Source organism: Periplaneta americana, chromosome 1, assembly GCF_040183065.1.
Source record: "Periplaneta americana isolate PAMFEO1 chromosome 1, P.americana_PAMFEO1_priV1, whole genome shotgun sequence".
In the NCBI taxonomy this organism is placed as follows: domain Eukaryota; kingdom Metazoa; phylum Arthropoda; class Insecta; order Blattodea; family Blattidae; genus Periplaneta; species Periplaneta americana.
Genome location: NC_091117.1, coordinates 141,801,400 through 141,826,718, shown reverse-complemented (window position 1 = coordinate 141,826,718; position 25,319 = coordinate 141,801,400). Strand labels below are relative to the sequence as shown.

The window sequence follows — 25,319 nt, the reverse complement described above, 5'->3', positions numbered from 1 at the left end:
TTTTCTACTTGATACTGTTAATTTACTTACAAATGCTCTCAGATGGTCGATCATATTTATGATCAAGTTATCTTTTCCATGTACATGCACGTTCAGATCATTAAGATGTGTGCAAATGTCCGTCAAAAAAAAAAAAAAAAAACAAGATCAGAAATCCATGCTGGGTCTGTTTGTTGTGGAATTTCTATACCTTCACTTATCGTATAAATCTATTTCTTCTTTGAGCATGAAAAACCTGTATAACATGGCACCCCTGCTAAGCTATCTTACTTTCGTGTGATGAATGAGATCATGATAATCACTGTCAATGTTCTTAAGAAATTTGTGACGCGTAAGAAAGTGTAGAAGAACGTATGACACACAGCTTTACCTTCCTTATTAACAAAAAAGTATTTGTTTTCCCATTCGTCACTAAAGGGAAAATATTTAAACGGATTACACTGTGATTCACTCATGATGAGCCGCCACTCTTGTAGACGCAAGCGAACCAACAACCACTCGTCTTGCAAGGCCCTCGTGCACTGCAGCCAGCACAGAGTTCGTTCTACCTGACTGAGTTTGTTCACAGTTTGAGAGCACGAGTTGCCCACCCATGTTCATATACATAATCCTTCCTCATTCCATACCTAGCGCTTGATGCCCTCGTACGACGTCACGTCAGAAAAATGCGCTTGCTTTGACATCAGCTAAAGAACAGCTACGTAATACATTAACAAGCGATGCGTATATACAATGTTATTCATTTTTCTGATGCAGAGAAGCCTGGCTGTTCTATTATACAACTCAGTAAAGCACCGATTCGTGTTCCAGAAATAGTGCAAAAAAGAAAAGCAGAGAAGGTGTATAAGCAGAATAAGAAAAGAAGGAAACATGCCAATAAATATTAATTTGAAATATTAACTACAAACCATTCTATCACACCATCAGAAAATAAAATAGTGCTAGATAAAATGAATAAATATGCAATTACAAGAAAGTTTCACAACTATTTAAGTCTCTGTAACAAAAGTGCAACTTTGCCAAAGTTAGATAGTGTTGCTATAGGAATTATTTATTATTGTCAAATTTTTGAATATAAATTAATTGTAATATCCAGATAAAGTTCTGCAAGACATTGTCAACAACATGGGGAAAGAGAGTGATGACAGCAGTGTAAACATGATGATAACGGTGATTGTATTGGTGAATCTAGTGCTACTGTACAATTGTCAACTCACAAAGAAACTCTGGAATGCGCATCAAAGTTGATAGCTTATTCCTCTACTCACCAACCTCGGTTTATGGATCAGCTTTCCCGTTTGTATAATAATATGAAAGAACAACTGATTTGTTTGAAAGTGACACAAAGACAAAATTCAATGAGTATTTTTCACTTAATAAATTATGTGAGATATTGTAGAAATGTCATTATGAAATGACCCATTAGAGCAGTGATGTCCAACTCAGGTGCTGTTACGAAGTGGTAAGTGCGCCCGCGAGTGCAGTGCTAGACGTGTGCAATATTCCAAGATATTGTATGGATAGGAGGAGACACTTGACATGCGATAAATTGAAGCCGACGGACGCAGCAATATTGTGGATTGCACATAATGTCTATCAGACTGCAGTAATGGTCATTCGCTTCATTTTGTTCCATTTTCATTTCACTTTAAAAGCCTTGTATTTGCACTAACTTTCATGTACCATATAATCAGGGCAAAGCACTGAATGCGTGTAACATCTATGAAGATTACTAAAACAGATTGAACACTGTAAAATTATACAACAGGAATAAATAAGTTTAATATAAATTTGTGTACGAAAGTTCATAAAAGCAATTTTGTTGTAAATGAGGGGCCAAAATCCGGAAGGTTATTTTTAAGAGATAGGCAATGAAAAATAAGTTCCACATTTCAATTAAAGGTGAGCATTTTAATACCGGTATTGTTGATAAAAAATCAGAATATGAAATGAGCCCCAGCTCTTTACACAGCCGGAATTACACGACTTTGTGAGAGACTTGAATTTATCCAAACAAGCTACGGAAGTATTAATATCTCGATTAAAAGATACAAATTTATATGCTGCAGAGATATCTTCAACATTGTTTAGGCACCATGAGCAAGAATTAATTACCCAATATTTTTCTTGTGAAGAAGACTCAGTGTATATAGCATAGGGTTCCCATTCGTCCCGTTTTTCCCGGGACAGTACCGTTTTCTGATCATATGTCCCAGTGTCCCGACTTTTTTTTTTCAAATGTCTCGCTTTTGAATAGCCTTCCTAAAAAATGGATTACGAAAGTTGTTTTCTTTTCAATAAGTAGCGCTCCTGGTGATTAATTCAAAGAACATTATTTCTATTGCAATGTTGGTGATACTTAGAGTGATGCTCTTTTCTTCTCTCTTCATGTTTATGTTGGCAGTATTAGTTATAATTTCCGTTTCCGATTATATTCAGTATCATAGCATCATAGCCGAAAGTTGAGGTTTCATAGTGCATTATAATTTTATACCGTTTTTCATTATGCCGAAATGTAAATGCAGTATAAACGATAGCATCAGAAGAGAATTCCCATTCCTCAAAGGTGCGGATGAAAATGCAAAACGTACATTGTGCAATTCTAGATTTTGCATTTCACCTGGTGGTTGGTCAGACATGGTCAACCACATCCATAAATCTGAGAAATACTTGAATGCATCTTAAAACATAATCTCCACTCTTGTTTACAGTACCTAACATCAAGTTGTATTTTAATAATAATAATAATAATAATAATAATAATAATAATAATAATAATAATAGTAATAATAATAATAATAATAATAATTTGAAGGTTTGCCGAATGGGCATTAGGATGTATTTTTATAATTTGATTAAAATGTGATTGTGACGTATGTGACGTATTTATTTTAAAATATGCAGTTTTTATTGTGGCCCTTTTTTTACAAAATTTCCCAGGTTTTTAAGTAAAAAAATTGGAAATGTCCCAGTTTTTTAAATTACATTATGGGAACCCTAATATAGCATAGGTAGCACAATAACCCTAAAGGCTAGTCTCCACTAATAATCATTTAACAACAACAACAACATGTTATATACATGTTAAATATAACATGTTGAATTTAACATGTTGACTGAGTATTTTAAAGTTAACACTTTTAACATGGCGTGTTTTTCAGCAGCAATGGAAAACATGTCAAGTCAATATTCATTTGCTCGTGCAGCGTCGGTACAGTTCGGCAAAGTTCGTACAGTTTCCATAGAAACAACTAACTTCCAATTTTGTGGCGCGTACCTTGATCATTTTTATACTATGATTGGTCCTTGGTGTTAGCTGCAAGTTGTTCGAAATAATGGAGTGGACGAAAGAAAATACGTTAGAATAAAATTAATGCACTCATAGAAAGGCCCTGTTTGTGGGATGAGTCTGCAAAAGAATACAGAGACAAAACAAAGAAGGCCGACTGTCTTAGAGAACTGGAATTATTATTTAACTGTTCTCGAGAATACAAGAGAGAGTTTTGCACTCTCGTCGTATGCTAAACGTTAATGCTATGTTGACGTCAGTAATGGTCGTACTTGGTGATGTATGTTAACGTTCGTAAAACTTCGGAAAGAATAATTATATGATATTACCCGCTCCTTTAACATCTATCATGCCGTAGATCCTATGATAATCAATCGCGCTGTAATTTTTTTTAATTGAGATGAAATGGCTGTTCTTAAATTGTGTCTTTCTTTGACGTAACAGGAACTATTTTTGCAGCACTATATTAAAATCGTGTTCTGACATTCTCAGCAAATTTTTTAATCCAAATCGATCTTCAACTTTAAGCTCGTTTAGAATATCTTCTACATTGTGTCTTTTAGTAAGATATTGCTGCAGCCACATTCTCATTTTCTTCTTTTCAAGGCCTTGTAACAAGCAATAGAAGCAATTACAAAAGTCAAATCATCATCTGAGTTCATTGTCCAAGGTTTGAAAATAAGACACTACATTAAAATCTCATAGACTGTTTATGATGGAGTACGAAAAACCCAAATACCACAAAAAATATAATAGAAAAAAAGATAATTTTCATTAATTTTAATAATTTAACAAAAATATTGGTCCGCCAGTGATGTCAAAGCAAGCGCATTTTTCTGACCTTTACGTCGTGCGCGGGCATCAAGTGCTGGGTATTGAAGGAGGAATAAGCAGCCTGTTGGATTAAGAAAACAGTGGTGCACAAACTCCAAACGGAACGTAAAATTTTATGTCGTTATTTTAATATGGCTTATTTTTGTTTGATATTCTCTAAAGGCCTACTGTCTTTAAAACAAAAGTACTAACTCCAATTTCATAATATTGCAGTTGTGTTTTAAAAGTCAATAACATTAATAAAGAGTTATGAAGGAATAGTCACATATATTCTATAGCATTACAACTATACTGTACTAAGTGAATGAAACACATTATCCATGAAGAAAGTCATATCCCAAATAAAGAGAATGAGTATGACATAATAAGTTGAAATTGATATTGATGGTTTCTTTAGCTTTATAAAAGTAATCAATGAACTAAACAAAACAATATTACAATACAAAGAAAAGTTACCTAGGTACTGTATATGTGTTAAGTGTAACTAATATTCCACAACAAAACTCTTATCGCATTATGATTTTAAGGTGATATTGGTGAGCAACTTTATGATGTAACAGTAGTTGCTTTTTTTAATTAATTTCCTTAGAAACATTTTCCATGCGAATATTTTCAAAATTTGTAATACACTATCTTCAGTAATAAGTTACGTATTTACGGTATATTAGATTTACGAGAACATTTTTCACTACCTGTAAGACCACTAAATAAATAGGCCTATATCGAAAATTACACTTCCCTATAAAAAATGATGAGAAAATATTCCTTTTGAATAAAAAATGCAAACTTGTGAAAAATGAGCATTAAAATTAAAACTTACATTCTTATAATGCAATTATAGCTACTTCTCAGACAAATCTAAAAATAAACATGGATACAGTTTTAATAAGTTCTCTTCCCTTTATCTATTGAATCAATGGTGGCCATCCCTATATATAGCGGCATATACTACCTCTTTCGTCTGTCTCTTTCGTTTCCGCTGTAAAGCGCTCAGGCTCTCCTGAGCTCTGAAGCGCGCGCTTGCTCCTATGGGCATCAGTTAACATGACTGGACTACACAAACAAAGTCAAGTTTAACATGTTTAACAGTGTGGACAAAGTGTTAAATGAAATTAGCATTAACATGTTCAATCAGCATGTTGGGATGTTAACGGTAAACAATTTAACATTTAACATGTTGTTGTGGCTGCGGTGCGTCCGGAGTAATGACGGGCCTAGTCGTGGAAAAAAAGAAAAAAGACTCAGTGTATTGTAATAATATAAAAATCTCATGTTGGAACTTACAGCAACTTAGTACACCGCATAGGAATGGTGATTATTCACAGATTCGAGCAAGAGGTGTTTAAAGTTGTACTGCTGCACAACGGAAACCAGCATCTTCTGGACCAGTTGCATGTTCTGTGTATTTGAAGGAGAGTTATAAAAGTAGCCTATATCTATAATTTTTCAGAAAATAAAATATAAATGGCAACAATAATTGTTGTGTGGCTACCTAGAAGTGATCGATTTGTTACTCGAATATCAACAGGGATAGACGAAATATTCCTCTTATATTTGCAAATTGGACAGTACGCTTGGTGATAAAAGTTTGACACAAGCAGAATGACCTCTAAGAACCAACCGCATTGTGGACAGTAAAAATGTGCAGAACGTCAGCCTTGTCTATCCAGCGAAGATACTCTTACTCCCATTACCCATTACACGTAAAAGTGGGGCTGATGAAACAATTTGTTAAAGTTCTCGATAACAATAGAAAATGTGTCCACTATTTCACCAAAAATGTTTAGCTATCTCACAGGCTGAGTTGAAAGAGAGCATTTTCGTCGGACCTCAGATACGGAAGTTGTTCGTTTCGAAATTAAGGGGTTAGGTACAGCTTACAGCAGTAAAATTTTGGAAATATTCAACATTTTGTTCCTCCATTAATGAATCTTGTACAACAATGAAAATTAGTATGTATAAAACACTATCCTGCTATATGAAAAAAATATTTTTACGATTTAAAAAAAATATATTTACTTTTTTTTTCCAAAATTCAGTTCACTGTGCAGGGATGAAGAGTTTCCCACACAACTCAAAAACTATCCAACATTCTGTGATGAAATTCTTTGTGTGTATTTATGCATGTCATATCTACAATATGATGCAAGATCACTTCTTTACCTTCGATAGAGTGTCTGATAAAAACAAATTCATTTAAAAAATGATCAAATATCAGTATTTCTTCTAACACCCAATAAAAAAACATTTTTTATTAAGGAATGTAGTTAAAAGAGCATGATATTGTAAATATGAGTTTCAGCAATAAAACATGAACATGAAAAAAGTTAACAAGTTTATAAGTTACGAGGGAAATACTGCATCACTGCACAGTAAACTGCCACCATTTTGAATTTTGAAAAAAAAATGTAAATAATTTTTTTAAACGAAAAAATATTTTTTTCATATAGCAGAAGGACAGTGTTTTACACATACTCATTTTCATTTTTGTACAAGAAACAGTAATGGAGGAAAAAATGTTGAATATTTCCAAAAATGTTGCTGCTGTAAGCTGTACCTAACCCCTTAACTCATGACAAACAAGATAGTCATATGTAACATCCTACAAAAGTTAAAAGAATTAGTATGAAAATCAAGCTTCAAGATTAATTTCCCGTTTTTGTATTTGGACAGTTTTCTTCTTCACTTAGATGATTTAAGTGAGGAACACGGTGAACGATTTTACCAAGACATCAGTGAGATGGAGCGCCGAACCAGGGGCGATGGAATACAAAAATTATGACAGATAATTGCTGAACGTTGATACGTGAGGCACCACAACCCGCTTGTAAAAGGAAATTCACTCTTCGAAGCTTCAAGGAAAGGAAAAAAAAACAAAAATGAGATAAATGTCTTACTCCAAAATATTATTCTTTTTTTCAACTTTTTATGACTTTCTACGACGTCTTATGCCTACACTGCACTACTGTTCTGAACTTCTGTAATTTGTTTCAATATACAAATTGCACTTTAGGCCGAAATTTAATTTTAAAATTGTGAAAAATTCTTGACGTGATGGAAAAATACCAACAATAGATTCGTGATCAGCAAATTCTAAATATATCACCTATCAACTGGAAAACAGCTCTCACAAAGTTTCATTTTCTAGAGTTGTTCGTCAGGCTTGTGTCGGCCTCGGTAGCGTAGTCGGTATAGCGCTGGCCTTCTGTGCTCAGGTTGCAGGGTCGATCTCGACCCAGGTCGATGGCATTTAAGTGTGTTTAAATGCTACAGGCTTATGTCAGATTTACTGGCCTGTAAAAGAACTCCTGCGGGACAAAATTCCGGCACACCGGCGACGCTGATATAACCTCTGCAGTTGCGAGCGTCTTTAAATAAACCTTCATTTAAAATTTTCGTGAGGCTTGTATCACCGTTACTGAAATGCTTGAACCAAATTGAGGCAATATTTCTATGCACCACACCCTCGCCTTTAATTCTGAGAAATGCCCTTGTCAGCTACTGCTGCCTGTTTTTAATAATGACACAAAAACACTCGAATGACAATTTATTCTTCAGATTCTCAACTTAATTACATACAAACATCTTTTGTTACAATAAAGTAAACGTTTATTGCACTGGAGATAGAAATCTACATTTAGGTAATACCGAAATCCCAAATACGTTAAGAAATTTAACTTCATTACGAATTATGAAGCAATCTAATATATTGTGCGTTATTTTAATTATTATTTAGTATTAGATTTGTTTCCAGATGCTTCAATTGCGTCGAATATTGTTGAACAGAAAACACACAGATCAACTAAATATCAACAAAAGTGTGTGTGCAATACAATGCATTGCGATGTTACATACATTAATTACAAAATTTACAGAGTTATATTTATGACATATCTCAAACGTACACATATCAAATTTAATATCAATTTGAATTTTCTTAACTGTTTGATCTATATCTTTGAAAATTAGTACGAATATCATGCTGCATACACATAATCTCTGTAAAAAAATTCATCTCATTTGTTCCAAAATTACATTAATTATTATTTTTTGTAAATTTAATTCGTAATTTGAAAAATCATTATTCCTATAAATAAAAACAGCTTGAATTGCTGTGTAACTATTTCGCTTACCGTAGAAACAATACTGAAACAATGGAAACACAGTTTTCCGTAGATGTAAACTCCAATTTTATAACAATTATATAGTACGTATTTTCTATTAACTTTTATTAAAGAGAACTTTTAAATCTTTCGTGACTTTTGAATAACCATAATTTATTGTCAGCATATAACCATGTGTGAGATCTAGGATCGTTCAGGGACATCTGGACACGTTAAGGAAAAATGTTAATTTTGGGACTATTTATGCAATTTTTGTTCTAATTTTTTCCCCTAATAAAGGGTTTTCCAATAAGAGGTCACACTTTTAAAATGAAATAAATTGTGTGAACGAAAGAGGTTTGTTTATTTAATTACTATTATTTTGAAGCACACTTAATTCCATTATGTCCACACCTGTGGAGTATCGGTTAGCGCGTCTGGCCGCGAAACCAGGTGGCCCGGGTTCGATTCCCGATCGGGGCAAGTTACCTGGTTGAGGTTTTTTCCGGGGTTTTCCCTTAACCCAATATGAGCAAATGCTGGGTAACTTTCGGTGCTGGACCCCTGATTCATTTCAATGGCATTATCACCTTCATCTCATTCAGACGCTAAATAACCGAAGATGTTGATAAAGCGTCGTAAAATAACCTATTAAAAATATCATTATGGAAGAGAACGTCAGTTAAATGGCCGCCGCGGCTTCGTTGGGTTGCGCGTATACGAATCTACCGATTTTCAGTAACAGACAAACATAAACCAGGCTCAATTTCACGAATACGTACGTTATATTTTTCCTTAAGTCATTCACTGTTTCTGGCTTGCTGGCATAGACCGGTTATCTAACATAACCCCCATAAGAAGTAGGCTAATCCAGCGGCATTAAATCACATGATCTCGGGTGCCAGTTAACATCACCATCATGCGAAATAATGAACCCTCTGAACTTCTCTCTCAGAAGGTCAACTGTTTCGTGAGCAGTATGACACGTGGCGTCATCTTGCTAAAACCAGGCGTTTCTGAGATCCATACCTTTCAATTGAGACCAAAAATAATCCCTTATCAAAGCCCGGTATCTTAACACACCGTACACTTCACTAAATGCACGGAATGCTTTGCGAACGGATGACTTTTTTTTAATAATAAATTTTCATGAATTCTACGCGTTGTGGAATGGTTCAGCGTTCCATTATTATTTGTTAACAACTGTAACCATGGGAAAAATATCACTGCTATAGCTTCATAAACACGGCAGCTGTTATAGGTTAAAAATATGACACTCTTATTGAAAGACTCTTTATGTATGGACATGTTTTCGGTGCATTTCACATTTCTGGTGCCAATGTGATCATTTTATATCTGTATATTTAAAAAAATACAAATCGAACTCGAAGTGTTGACTTCTCTCATAATGGGGGAGATTTCGACATAGTTTTAGTACATACGAAACACTACAAAATCCAACATTTGCAACACAAATTTTCCTCCTAAAATATTTTATAATACTTCTATTCGCGTTGGTCACATGTGAATTTTTTCACACATGCCCTGTGAAATAATTTTTGGCTTTCTCCAACACATTGAAACCATAGTTCTGAAGCATTTCCATTGTAGTAATACCACAGTCTAGTATATACAGTCACGAAACTTGAGTTGTGAGGGTGCTAGGAACAATAGACTGTGCCGGTACTATTTCGCATTATCTGTAATGAGGCGATATTAGTTAATCTAGTGGTTAGCAACTATCTATGGATGCATATTACTATGTATTGAGCTTCGTGACTGTATATACTAGACTGTGGTAATACCTACTATACGCTGCACAATAGATTTTTTTTATATTGTCCAGAGTGTTTGATGAACTGGCCCCGAGCATTAGATGACTTCATTCTGTGGGAAAACCTAACTTCTTTTAACTGTTTAGTCTCCTTCAGTTGTCTCACAAACATTCGTCGCCAGATATATATCAAATAAGTAAAAAAAAAATAATAATAATTTTACAGGAATGTAAGATAACTGTATAATATTAGCCATAGCCTATATATATATTTTTTAATTTTTATCAAAATCAGTACGACGTGTTATTTTTTACTAGTACGTATTTTACCATTAATAGATATCGAGTTTACAGTGAAGAATATGTATTTATACTGATTTTGTCCAAAATTGACTTGTTCTGTTATTTCCGGCCATCACAGTTAGGCTATGCTCTCTGATTCCTTATTTAGTGTGTCTTCAATTTCGCCTAAACACGAACATAAAACTTTGGAATTTGCTGCTCATGGATGAGTTTGTATCATTGTGCATAGTTCCATTGAATAACACATCAACGTGTAATCTTCACTGTGAATGTAGCCTAACACCAGATCACAAGAAATAACTTGATCAGCTCGCTTTTAGATTAGTAACTGCATCTCTCTCGTAGTTACGAAACTGCAGCTGATATTTATACACATTTTTTTTTGGACGATCTGAAGATATTCTTAATCTAACTCCGTTGAATTTTTGTTACTCTCGTCGGAGTCAGGATCTGTGCTCATTTTCAACTGAATAAGAACTACAAGATACGTCACCATAGCCGATATTAGCTGCAAGAAAGAAGATAGCAAAAATTTAAATTGTATAACAGATTCCTTATACTGTACATATACAATTCTTTTCCCAGATCACTTCTTATGTTAGGCCATTATTGAAAATGCTGTAAATTCTGCAATTGACTGTTTAATACCATCGAAATCCCGCGTTAGGTAATAGCAGTATCATTACCTAACCAGTTGCGTAATAGAAGTATCATTAACTAGTTGCGTAATAGAAGTCTTATTACATAACTAGTTGCGTAATGAATATTTTTACATTTTTATTAGTGATGTAAAGTTCACATTACATAATCAAACTGGATGAAAACATTTTATACGCTTATAAATTATTACCATTAGTTTATGTTGCATTTTCAATAACCGAATAAATGAAATAGATTTACTTATCTTATTTTATATATGTTACAAAATATGTAAGTAACTTTGAGACTTATTTTAGTTGCATTACAAATAGGAGGATTGCCGTTAAAAAGACTTCTATATATATCCAATGCTATTTTCTAAACTTCGAACGTACTATAGTAAAGATCTGCACCATGGCAGATTAGGAATTTGCATCTAGTTCACAATTAATTATTTTCAGTTACACTTACCGAGGTCTGCAGGCTTCTGTTCACAACAACGAAACCAGAAAGATTGACAATAGGTGGGTTTTCTACAATAGTCTCTACAAAGTCTCTCATCTGGAATAAACAAAAAAAAACTTTTTCCAGCAATATTGAAATCAATTCAAAACAACTAATTTATGAGCAATTTTATGATAACTGAATTTCTAATTATACAGTATTGGTCTTAAGGTAAAGTCACTAGGACACAATGCACAGCAGCAAACTATCATAGCTGAAGAAGGGAGGAAAAGGATAAGGGGCGAACACAACATAGCCGAGTTTTCAGTTTTGTTGTCCCGGGTAGTTGTGTTGTAAATCGCAGTTTGCCTTTTCAGCGATTAGGAAAAAATGTAAGAAGAGGAAAAGAAAATCAGTCCGATTGCGAAATTCACTTGATCAGTAGAAATGTTAATATTTAAATATATAAGACATAAATTCAAAAGCATATTGAATGTAGCGCTGGATGACGTCATATGAAGACATAGGAGCTTAGGAACTGTTCTGTTCTCCTTCCTTCCACTTCTCTCCCCTCCTCCCCTCAAATCCTCACTGCTTCCCTCTCTTCTCCTCTCCACAACCCTTCTTTCCCTTCAACCTTATCGAACTTCGCCGTACCCGACAAATTTGAACCGAACATAGCGCCTGTAATGCACGACGCTAATAGCAAACATTCAAAACGTATTTTATTCCAAAGGAATAAAAAATATATTATGCACATCATTATTTTCGACTTATTGTTACTAAGGCCTTTCCATCTGTGAAATTAGTTTCATTCTAAACGTAATTTATCAACAGTAATCCAGGTGGACGGGTTCGATTCCCCGTCGGGGCAAGGTACCTGGTTGAGGTTTTTTCCGGGGTTTTCCCTCAACCCAATATGAGCAAATGCTGGGTAACTTTCGGTGTTGGACCCTGGACTCATTTCACCGGCATTATCATCTTCATCTCATTCAGACGCTAAATAACCTTAGATGTTGATAAAGCGTCGTAAAATAACCTAAAAAATAAAATAAATCAACAGTAATCTCACTAGAAGTTTTGATTTATCTAGAGACTATCATACGATTAGAAGAAAGTATATAAAGATTAGAATAAATAAAGTACTTCAATACAATAAAATATTAATTAATTTACTGAAATTCTATTTCACTGATGTTAGCTTCACCAAAACGTTTGAACGGAGCCGCCATTTTCAGTTGACTGTCTATGTTGTAAACAAATGACACTCGCAGAGCATGTTTTATAGTACCGTAAAGAATTTGCAGTTTGAAATGTTGGCAAACAAGGAAACAAATGGTAGACAGGTGATAAAAACGGAAGAAAGTATATAAAGATTAGAAGAAATCAAGCACTCTAATACAATAAAATAGATATTAATTGAGTCACTAAAATTCTATTTCACTAATGTTACCTTCACCAAAATGTTTGAACGGAGCCGCCATTTTCAGTCGACTATCTATGCTGGAAACAAATGACGATCGCAAAGCATGTTTTATAGTACCGTAAAGAATTTGCAGTTTGAAATGTTGGCAAACAAAGAAACATATGCTAGGGAAGTGATAAAAACAAACAAATGCTAGGGAAGCGATAAAATTAAACAAATGCTAGAGAAATGATAAAATTGTGCAATTCTGTGATTGGTTGAAAGACGTCATTTCGTACCGTTTTATTAGTCAAAAGTAGTATGGTGTAGTAAAGGTGTAATAGTCACTGTAAATATAAATTTCAATCGAAAGGAATTTTCTCCTAGGTCTGTTTTCGATCACATTATGTTTTCTTCTTTGAGCCAATCAGATAACTGCTCTTTTAACTGTGATTGGTCTGTTGGTCTCTCATATTGTGACTTTCAGTTGCCATGTGATTGTTGACCATGCTGTGTTCGAATCATAAAATATTTTCTCCAAAGTGATTTCAATAAAAACGTGTTACATCCAAGAATTTAAATCAAAAGGTGTTTTATCCAAATTTAAATTTGAAATTTCATAAATATTATCGTCTCAGAAATTTTTATTAGGATTTTTCTACAATACAGTAGTTACTCTTCACCCAAAAATATTTTGCTCTTCCACAAATTTCTATCTTCAGCATTTAATTCAGTAAGACTCTTTTAGTCATACTCTTTCTGGCGCCATCCATCCATTGTTCTCTTGGTTTTCCTCTTTCTTCTTCCTTCCACAGTCCACTCCAGCATCATTTTTTGTGTTCTTCCATTTTTCATTCTATTCTTGTATCCAAACCATTTTAATCTTCTTTCTTCAATTACGTTCTTAATATTTGAATAATTTATCCCTGACGTTTTAGTTTGCCAAGAGGCTAACAACAAAAATATGTTTCAATCATGATTGTATAACGAAATAAAAATGTTTCTTTTTGATTTCCTGAAAATTCCGATCTGAAGCAGAGAGCAAGGTTTGAATATTTGCTCCTTGACTTAGATCTTTTCAACAAAATCCGTGAGTGCGTTATGTGTTATCAATAAAACTAATCCATATTATAATGAAATAATAATAATTGTAATGATTCAGTATATAAATGGAAACCTGAAATACATGCGGTTTTGTGACATTAAGGGGACACACATGTAAATTTTGAAACTTGTTTGTATTGAGCCAAATTTAACCAAATTTTTACATTATAGCAAATTTTTATACTGTAGCCTAGTTATGCTAACCAGTAAAACTATTCTACGAAATTTCAAAAGAATTGTGTAATTCCTTCAAGAGATACAATTTTTAAAAATGTATTATGCAATCTTTTGATTAGGTCATATTTTATATACATTAGTTACAATTGAACTTTATGTAATTTATACAGCTGAATCTCCATATGTGCGAGATCGAGACTGTGCATTAGATTTAAATACAAATATATATTAGTTTCTGAGATATCACTTTTTGAAAACTTAAAATTTATAAAACTTTAATAATAAAAACTTTAATACAACCAGTTTTTATTCATTATTTTATATTTGAATGCTTGGATATGTTGGATAAATGATCTGCCAGTTAATATCTTGCCTAGGGTTCGCTTATTCGCGGATGATTGTATGGTACACAGGAAAATAAAAAGTTATGTAGATACTGCTCTTCTTCAGACTGACCTAAATAAAATAAACGATTGGGCAATAGCCAACAAAATGAAAATAAATTCTCTAAAGAGCAAAGCCATCAGCTTTACAAGGAAAAGATATAATATAGTTGCATCGTATAGGTACGTTAGGGGGTGAAACCATTCCGGAAGTTACCAAATGTAAATACCTCGGAATAACATTTAGCAGCGATCTCGGCTGGGGGGAACACGTTACGGACACATCGGGAAAAGCATGGAGAGCGTTACACTTTGTGATGAGGGTACTAAGAAAAGGCTCTGATAAATCCAAAGAGATTGCATATAAATCACTGGTACGTCCAGTAATAGAATATGGTGCTGCATGTTGGGATCCTTACAGATTAGAACATATTAAGACATTGGAAAAGATTCAAAAACGGGGTCTCAAGTGTTGTCGGAAAAATTCACCATTAAAATGGGACACACTCAAGGACAGGAGAACACGAATTCGATTATGCGCACTGTTCAAAATATACAGAGGTGAGCCTGCCTGGAGAGAAATAAAAAATAGGTTTCAACCGCCAAATTACTCCTCAAGGAACGACCACTCATATAAATTGAGGGAAAGAAGACAGAGGACGGACACTGGAAAGCTTTCTTTTCTCAATCGTACTATCAGGGACTGGAATGCTTTACCTGCAGACTTACTAAAGGCTTTACCAACAACCAAAAACGTATTTAAAAATAGGCTTAAGGACTTTACTAATAGACGATAATTATACACATTATGTAAAGAATGTAAATTATATTTTGTTATTGAAGTGTTGTATCAGTGAAGAATTATGTTGTGTCAGTGAAGTGTGTTGTGTCAGTGAAGTGTGTTGTGTCAGTGAAACGTGTTCCTGTCAGGGAAGCTTTATAGTTTATAGTGGCAGTGCAAAGTATTTGAACAGTGAAATGTTTTTGAAGTGTTAGTGAAATCAGGATAGAACCAGTGAAATGTGTCGTAGTTCCAGTGCAGTGAGTGAGTTGACAGCGAAATGAGTGTAATGTAGAAAGGTACTTGTGCAGGTATGAACATATCATACTCATGGGTTTTAGTTCGAACTTAGATTTAAGATACAAATTAGATTTATTTTAAATGTTATTTTAAGTGATCGTGCTTCATTTAATTTAGGATATTCCCTATCATTATTATTATTATTATTATTATTATTATTATTATTATTATTATTATTATTGTTAGTATTAACTATTTGTATTAATTATTGGTATTATTATTAACTGTATTTTTAATTAATAAGTTTATTATTGTCATTATTGAGTGTAATTAGTTACCACTGCCACCGGGTATATACCCATTGCAGTGTGAATAAATACATACATATTGATATTGATATTGATTAAATGTTATGTTTTATTTAACGACGCTCGCAACTGCAGAGGTTATATCAGCGTCGCCGGATGTGCCGGAATTTTGTCCCGCAGGAGTTCTTTTACATGCCAGTAAATCTACTGACATGAGCCTGTCGCATTTAAGCACACTTAAATGCCATCGACCTGGCCCGGGATCGAACCCGCAACCTTGGGCATAGAAGGCCAGCGCTATACCAACTCACCAACCAGATCGACATTGATATTGATATTGATCTTTATTTGTCATTCAACTTTACAATTCACAGTTATGGTGGACCTTCACATTTCGGTTTTTCGATCCACCATCCCTTTAATACATATAACTCTTTTCTATTAAGGTATTCTTTGCCGAGAATTTCTTGATTGCTTTCTAATGTTCTATTATGACTGAATTGCTATATGTCCTTCCCCCTCTATCCTCTTCTATTCTCTCCCTCCTACCTAGACTGTTTCCCTTCCATTCCTAAATTTCCTATTTTATTACCCCTATCCATATATTTATTTCGATAATACTCCTACAGTTATAGTACCCCTGCTACTACTCCCAATCTAAAACATTGAAAAACATCAAATATCTAATTCACTTAAATTACACTTCCAATTTCTCTCTCATTCCACTTCACATTTGTTCAGATATCATTGTATTCATTGTTTGATAGTTTATCTTATTACACTCTTACCCTAATCTTCTTACACTAACACTTTCTTCTCTGTTCCTTTTCTTACACTTTTGCCACCCCTAACTTTTCTGCACTCACTTTTTAGCACTCTTCTTCTTCGCTATAACCTCTCCAACGCCCTATCTATTCAGTCCTCACAATCACTAATATCTGGTAGTCGCTTCCTTCCTACACTCGTTCTTCTCATGTCTTCTCTTGCATTTCCTCCATTAGTCTTGTCTATGCTCCTGACCTCAGACACTATCAGTTGTTTCCCTAATCCTTCGTCCGCAGTGTTTTATATCTGCCTCACGTTATGTTTTCCTCCTTGGTTTATTCTGGTCAGCTGTTTCGTACTCGAAGTAGACGTCAGGTATCGTCATTGTCCATCTCTCGTTTCATTGATATTGAAGTTTTGTGTCGTATGCATTTTTCCATTCTTCCTAGCGTGCTGCCTTAACCTCCGTTTCAATGCGCCTTGATTCACCTGGCTTTGCTAGATTTCGGTCCGAAACTCTGGTTTGTCACAATTCTTTCCACAGTATTCGAGAACGTACACTTTATCATTGATTTTCAATTTATCTATGCCTCAGACTAAGCAGATCTTTCCACTGATTCACTTTTACACTTCACACGTCTTAGTTTGCACTTCCTTGTTTCTTTACTATCACATGACTCGCTGAATTTTTATATAGTTTCACCTATTTTCTCGCACATCTTTTTTTTTTTTAGTTCCCTCTCCAAAACCTCCACGATTTCTGAACTTGACCCTCTGCGCTCTCGTTGACAGTTGTCCTTAAATGTCACATAACTCGCTGCATTTTATATAAGTTTCGTCTACTTTCTCGCGTATCTTATTTAGTTCTCTCTCAAACATCTCCACGATTGTTGATCTTTGACCCTCTGCGCACTCGTTGTCAGTTATATACTCGACTTCTTTCTTCTCTTCCCCGCAGTCCCTTTCGTCATAACCATCAGTAGCTCCCTCTTCTTCACTAGACTCATTCATCATTACACAACTTAAACCTTTCTTTATCTTCTCATTCGCACATTTCTTTGCCGCTGTAGCCTTTATGCCACTCTTCATAGAAGTGTACTTCTTCCTGTCTGTTAGCTTGGTGATCCGTTTTTTGCTCCCTGGTTCAATGTCTTCTTTCTGCGTGTGACGCCTTCTTGCTTCGACTCCTGATTCACCATTTTTCGCCGCATGCTTCTCGTATTCTACATTAGCTCCAATGTTTTCTTCCGAAGCCAGTTGAACTGTTCGCTTGATTTCCTTCTCTACTCCTGCTTTCGATTCCCGCTGCGCGTGTTTGTCAGTCTGCCTCTGATGTTTCTCTGCCACGTTATTTAATCCAAATTCCGGATGATTTATATTCTTCTCACAAAACTCCAGGTCATAGTATCTCCCGGTGACTTTCAGTTTATCTTCATATATCTTAGCAAAATTTCCCTTATTTCTAGCAGCTATCATGAACGGTATCAGCGCTTTGCGTCTTCTTCTTGTTTCATAGTTTACGTCTTTTTCAACCCTTATTTTCGTCATTCTTAATTTTCTTAAGTTCCTTAAGATAATTTCTCTTGTTCTCATGCTTACGAAAGAAATTAAAATAGGTCTAAATCTTCCTTTCCCAATTCTATAAGTCTGTTCAATGTGGCCCACTCTCACATCGATACCAAAAATCTTATCGCACACGTTGCATACAGTCTCATATGTATCCATTCCATATTCATGACCCTCTTCTTCCACACCGAAGAATATTAATTTCTTCTTTCTTTGCTTATCTTCATAATATTTGATTTTCTCTTTCATTTGCTCATTATCCCGTACCAGATAATCAATCTTCGCACAGATGTTATTAATTCTGCACGTCAAGCTTCCTGATGTTATATCCACTTGTTTCTTCGAGTTTCCTGTACTGTTCTGCATTTGTAGTCCTCCATTCCTAGCTTCATTTCTCCCCTTCTTTATCACTTGTCGTTGTAGCACTTTATCCATTTTCTTCTTCACTCGCTCATAGGTCAATGCCTCTATACGCTGTTCAGACTCCGCTCCTTCAGCACCCGTCCTTACTCGGCTAAAACTCGTTGATGACTGAATAAATACATACATACAATCTTCCATTTTCTGCGTAATGTAAAAATGTAATGAGAATTGGTTTACTGTATTTACTATAACAAGTGTGGCCTAAAGCAGAAAAAAATGTAAGTTACGGGAAACTGAGTTTAAATTATTTTGGATAGCTTTCAAACGAATCACACCCACACAGACATTAGGGACTGTCGAAATAATATTGAATTCAAACGCAAACTTACTTGGCACTTGGTCAGTAATTGAAACTCGTTCAGACATGGTTTCTTGTAAATAGTTATCTTAATCTATTACAAAATATCTCAATATATGGTAATTTCATGACTATAGAATTTAGTTATTCTAGGTTTAATTTGTAATTCAGTAAATACAAAAATATTCTTTGTTCTTAACTTCTATGATAAATTGTCTAGCTTTCATGAATCAGGTAATCTTGTCGTACTTTAATTTTTATTGTAATTGTAATTTTAAATTTAATATTAATTGTAATTTTATTCTTCATATTATAGTTGTAAATCCCTGGTAGAGGGGTAGAGAAGGTCTGATGGCCTTATCTCTACCAGGTTAAATAAATAAATACTAATACTAATACTAATACATTAGAAAAATATTCTTTTAAATCAACTTAAAAGTGGAATTGGACAAATTCCTTTTGACAAGATAAAAGTACACATAGTGGTGGTACTTTAAGGGGAAAATAATCCCTAAAATGTTCACATTTTTCACCAAGAGTTTCCCTTTAATTTAGGAGGAGAATAATTGCGTAGAAGAAAACTAACGATTGGCTTGGATTTGGTAATTGGGTGATTTTACAATATTAGGAGACAGTTTCATGTCTCAGCTCCGTAAAACTGTTTACTGTGTTAGCAGAGGAAATTTAAATAATTTTCCATAAAAAGACCTACACCCATTCACTTTCCCTAAGTTGTCTTGTAAAATTACTTCAACATAGGAAGGGAAAAAAATAATATATATGCAGATTGTCATTAGCATGGATGTCCTTCATACGGCCTGTTGAAGATCAAGTGTAATATTTTCCCAAATATCATGTTATTTTTCTGAAGTAAACGTATGTTTACTTCAACATAGGTACAATAACTAATATTTCATGGAATATGTATTATATGTTTTTCTCGTGATAAATTTTACCGTACCTGGTTAACATGTTTCAGCCTGTTATGGGCCATCTTCAGAACTGGTTACAACATCGCATACAAAACAAATAATACCCTACAAAAGCATCTCAACAAACAAACAACACAAACAAATACAACCACACAGGCGTATACAAACTCAAATCAAACACTTACAACAACTTCTACATAGGACAGACAATCAGATCATTTCAAACACGTTACAAAGAACACATCACAATCATAACAAAACTACAAAACACTTCTACATATGCAGAACACATCACAAATGCTAACCACACCTACAGAGACATAAACACAGACATGGAAATTCTACATATTCAACCAAAAAGCCAGAAACTAAACACACTAGAACAATACGTAATATATAGACACAAAAAACACATTCAAATGAAATTCTCAACACACAACTCAATTTCAGAAAACACACACACACTCTTTGACTCCACATTACACTACACAAACACATCCCCACAGGAAACACAAACAAAAGGCGCCAAGACCAGATCAACCAGTTCATATGGCCCATAACAGGCTGAAACATGTTAACTAGTTAGGGTAAAATTTCACACGAGAAAGACATATAATAGCCTACATATTCCGAATTAATATTTGTTATAAAAAGTAATTTTTCCATCAGTAAAAGAGCAATGAGGAGCTATTAAACTCTGTGTCCCAAGTTCTATGTTATTAGCATGAATGATTTAATTTCACCATAGGAAGGAAAGAACATTTTTTTCTTTGGTTTAATAATATGTGTGGTAGCACTGATCCAAGCTACAGTGATTAGCAGTGTGCTGTGGATGGAAATTGAGCGACTGATATGTCTACAAATATTTTTCTTCAGAAACAGATTAGTATACAAATTGATTGTCATTAGCATGGACTATGTAAAATTCAGTGTAATGTTAGTAAAATTATGATGACATAATACATTAACTTATTGAAAAGTTCAATGTCAAGAGTCCAAACTTGGGGCAGTACAACCTAATTTCTAGAAGAGACCAATCAAAAATGACTACTTTGTCATTGGCATGGACATCACCACTGCCATTAGCATGGACGTATTTTGTCCATTTCAATTATGCTAATCATACCCTCATTTAGTTTTTACTGAAGCATGTGATTTATATTTTGACAAGTTATTAGCCCAAATTAAGCAAACTAAATTAAAATTAAATGACATTGATTAGTACATTCATTGTAACGATTTTTCTATGTATACAGAGCCTAGTTACGATACATATGAATACTAAAAAAATTAAGTGATTTTTACATGTTTTTTTATTATGTTAGGTTTTCTACAAGATGTCAGCATTAGAATTAAGTATTGTCAGACCATCGGATCTATGCCCCTTCAGCGCTGTCGTCGTTCTTGGAAAAGTTAACGCCTCTACTCACTCCATTCCACCCGTTTCTCTCCCACTACGTCAAACAGCAGGCCACGAACCTTGCCGAATAGGGATATTGCCAAACTTCCATCAAACAGTGTCATATCTCTTGAATATTGCTTATAATACTCTAAGGATAATTATTACTTTTTCATAATTTAATTTAAGTAGGTCTAATGACTCTGATTGACTTATGCAAAATGTTATTACTTGCTTAATAATATTTCTTTCACCACTCTGTGCTACAGTATTCATGTTGAGTTGACAACACTGGACTGCAAGTGCAAATAAACTGTCCCGCAAGAAGGCTCAAAATTGTGAGTAGTGGGGGAGAGAAAGAGAGAGGGATAGAAAAGAGAGAAATAGCAATGCAGGGAGAGAAATGAATTGCCGAGGCTGAAAAGGAATTAAGGTTCAGTTCGCATATCTTACGGGGGCACAGATCCGATGGTCGGACTATATTGAGTCATTAACATGGAGCATCAACTATTTAATAAGCAAAAATAAAGTTGTTTATGAAAATTAAACTCTGCTGGCTGTTATATTATCTAAATATGACTTAATTATTATCGAGAAAATTTGTTTTCATATTTGTTTTTCCAACTTCAGAAATAATTTTTATGTAGTTGAAAATGTCCCATAATTGTAGAATCACCCAATTCGGAAGACGTCACAAAAACTAAATAATACTGTAGAGAGGTAAATAGATAGAGTTGTATATGAGTTTTACTTAAATCATTATGACTTACCTCCTCCTTACTTTCAACACAATGTCTTGGAAATTTGAAGCACAACTTCTGAAGTTTTTCTTGCATATTTATCCCAACCTTTAGATAGAAAACAAGAAAAGTATTTTTCAGTAATTAAATTTTCTATACGGTAGGCATCTTAATGTATTGAATCGCCTCCGAACTCAGTATAAGAAAATTGTAACAGTTTTTAAACATAAAATGTATTAATAATTTCGAATATAAATTATGACTATGATATCAACATTTACAACTTTTAATATTCCAGTAAATATGGGGTAATATATTTAAAATTGAAAATAGAGGACGAGTAGGAAACGCTTAAAAGTGCTGTAAAATAAAGAATGTATCTGTTTATATTACTACACATTGACAGCGACAAAGAAACCTTGTCAACCATTGGACACAGAATCATTACGTTTTATGTACTAATACAATAAAGATTAAATAAACTATACGAAAATGAAGTAACTTGTAATAGGTCTATTATATCGTACCGCTTGCGTCACTTGTTGTGCAGTGTTGCAGGTCTCGAATATGAGCCACGAGAAGATTATGGCGCTGGAGAAAAACACTGCATTATTGATGCAGAAGCCCTCTCTAAAGTTGGACAGTAGTCCATAAACAGCCAACACCTCTTCAACGAAGTAGCCGGTTAGCTATTGAAACAGAGAACACATCTATTTATTTATTTAAAAAAATGGATTTAAATTCGAGTTTTTCAATAATCCTAATAAATAATTACCCCCAACAGTGAAACGTCTGTTGTTAATGATGAAAACAAATGAAGAAGAGGTTTCTATTCAATTTATTTAGGCTGCTACAAAATCGTTAAATCCACAGTTACGATGAGGGACACAAGGATTAGTAAATTCGTCTTTCTTGTGGCGAACATATTTGATTTCGTCTCTTTCAAAAGATAAATATGTTTGCCTCATCAGTTATCAGTCATCAGTCATCAGATCACTCTAAATCACGTTCGCCCAATCATTTGCTCCAAGATTTGTAATTTTTACATAAATTCGCATGGTTTTCGCTTTGTCTTCTATTGCATATTGGCTTTTCTTTGTAAAATCTTAGTATCAGATCAGTTTGTAGTAATAATAATAATAATAATAATAATAATAATAATAATAATAATAATAATAATAATAATAATTTTAACTGGATGAAATATTTAAGCTAGATTGATGAAATAAATACAGAACACTAATTTGATAACATTTATGCTATCAGAATTCAACAATGTACTAAAATATACATACAGTAAGTGAAATAACAATAATGGGCCAGTTGTTCATTAATATCACATTAAGTAATGAGTAACAACGACAATCAAGCATGATATCAATATTTATATTATAAAATACACGAAAAATAATTTTGTACTATCTGTGTCCATTAACACTTACTAAAAACCAATCTCCTTACGTTCGCTCTCGGCCCCTGAAAAAACATACATTTACCGAGGGATCCGGAATTTTCGTCACCGATTTTTCGTCACCCGGTGATTTCGTCATATATTATATTTTGTCACTGCAACATTTTGTCACCGATTCACTTTTGTCACCAAATCACTTTTGTTACCACCATTTGTCATCAAGTCACTTTTGTCACCACCATATTTTATCACCAATTTAATTTCCTCATCACTATTCGCCACCATAGTTTTTCCCCCCTTCGTATCGCTTCCTTTGATGATACCTATATAAAATGATAAGTAATATAAAACCTCCCACAATGGAAGGAGTCCATAATCGTACTATCTTTAAGAAGGGGGACAAGACTACCTATAGTAACTTTCGAGGAATATCACTTTTGTTGACGTCGTACAAAATTTTGTCCAATGTTCTTTTGAGAAGATTAACTCCATATGTAGATGAAATTATTGGGGATCATCAGTGTGGTTTTAGGCGTAATAGATCAACCATTGACCAGATATTTTGTATTCGACAGATAATGGAGAAAAAATGGGAATATAAGGGTACAGTGCATCAGTTATTCATAGATTTCATAAAGGTATATGACTCGTTTAAGGGAGAAGTTTTATATGATATTCTTATTGAATTTGGTATTCCCAAGAAACTAGTTCGATTAATTAAAATGTGTCTCAGTGAAACGTATAGCAGAGTTGGTATAGATCAGTTTCTGTCAGATGCGTTTCCAATTCACTGTGGGCTAAAGCAAGGAGATGCACTATCACCTTTACTTTTTTAACTTTGCTCTTGAGTATGCCATTAGGAAAGTCCAGGATAACAGAGAGGGTTTGGAATTGAACGGGTTACATCAGCTTCTTGTCTATGCGGATGACGTGAATATGTTAGGAGAAAATCCACAGACGATTAGGAAAAACACGGGAATTTTACTGGAAGCAAGTAGAGATAGGTTTGGAAGTAAATCCCGAAAAGACAAAGTATATGATTATATCTCGTGACGAGAATATTGTACGAAATGGAAATATAAAAATTGGAAATTTATCTTGTGAAGAGGTGGAGAAGTTCAAATATCTTGGAGCAACAGTAACAAATATAAATGATACTGGGGAGGAAATTAAACGCAGAATAAATATGGGAAATACGTGTTATTATTCGGTTGAGAAGCTTTTATCATCCTGTCTCCTGTCAAAATATCTGAAAGTTAGAATTTATAAAACAGTTATATTACCGGTTGTTCTTTATGGTTGTGAAACTTGGACTCTCACTTTGAGAGAGGAACATAGGTTAAGGGTGTTTGAGAATAAGGTGCTTAAGAAAATATTTGGGGCTAAAAGGGATGAAGTTACAGGAGAATGGAGAAAGTTACACAACACAGAACTGCACGCATTATATTCTTCACCTGACATAATTAGGAACATTAAATTCACACGTTTGAGATGGGCAGGGCATGTAGCACGTATGGGCGAATCCAGAGATGCATATAGAGTGTTAGTTGGGAGGCCGGAGGGAAAAGACCTTTAGGGAGATCGAGACGTAGATGGGAAGATAATATTAAAATGGATTTGAGGGAGGTGGGATATGATAATAGAGAAAGGATTAATCTTGCTCAGGATAGGGACCAATGGCGGGCTTATGTGAGGGCGGCAATGAACCTCTGGGTTCCTTTCCCCCCCCCTCCCCCGTTGTTGGTAACTCTATAGCATCTATTAAATACTTTATGGTTGTGTTAACAAATGGAGTTACTTGTCAACAATGTGACGCTGACACCTGTGATCAGGTTACTGCCCAGCGACAGTTCTGATGTATTTTTATATTTGTGATGATTGGTTAATTAATATTAACCCGGCACACTCACAATCACACTCACATTGATACAAATCTCCAGACTCTAGACACCCAGGGAATTCCGGCTTCCTTAAAAGCCAGTAAGTATATAAAACCTCCTA

At 34.3% G+C, this 25,319-nt stretch overlaps 1 protein-coding gene across 1 annotated transcript; it reads right to left on the bottom strand.

The window, feature by feature from the left end:
• Positions 1-7,692: 7,692 nt before the first annotated feature.
• LOC138709246 (gustatory and odorant receptor 22-like) lies at positions 7,693-22,005 on the bottom strand. Its single transcript, XM_069839896.1, has 3 exons — positions 21,938-22,005; positions 11,414-11,503; positions 7,693-10,811 (listed from the first exon to the last, which is right to left on the bottom strand). The coding sequence occupies exons 1-3, from the start codon at positions 22,001-22,003 to the stop codon at positions 10,707-10,709; spliced, it is 261 nt and encodes an 86-aa protein (XP_069695997.1). The 5' UTR covers positions 22,004-22,005; the 3' UTR covers positions 7,693-10,706.
• Positions 22,006-25,319: the final 3,314 nt, after the last annotated feature.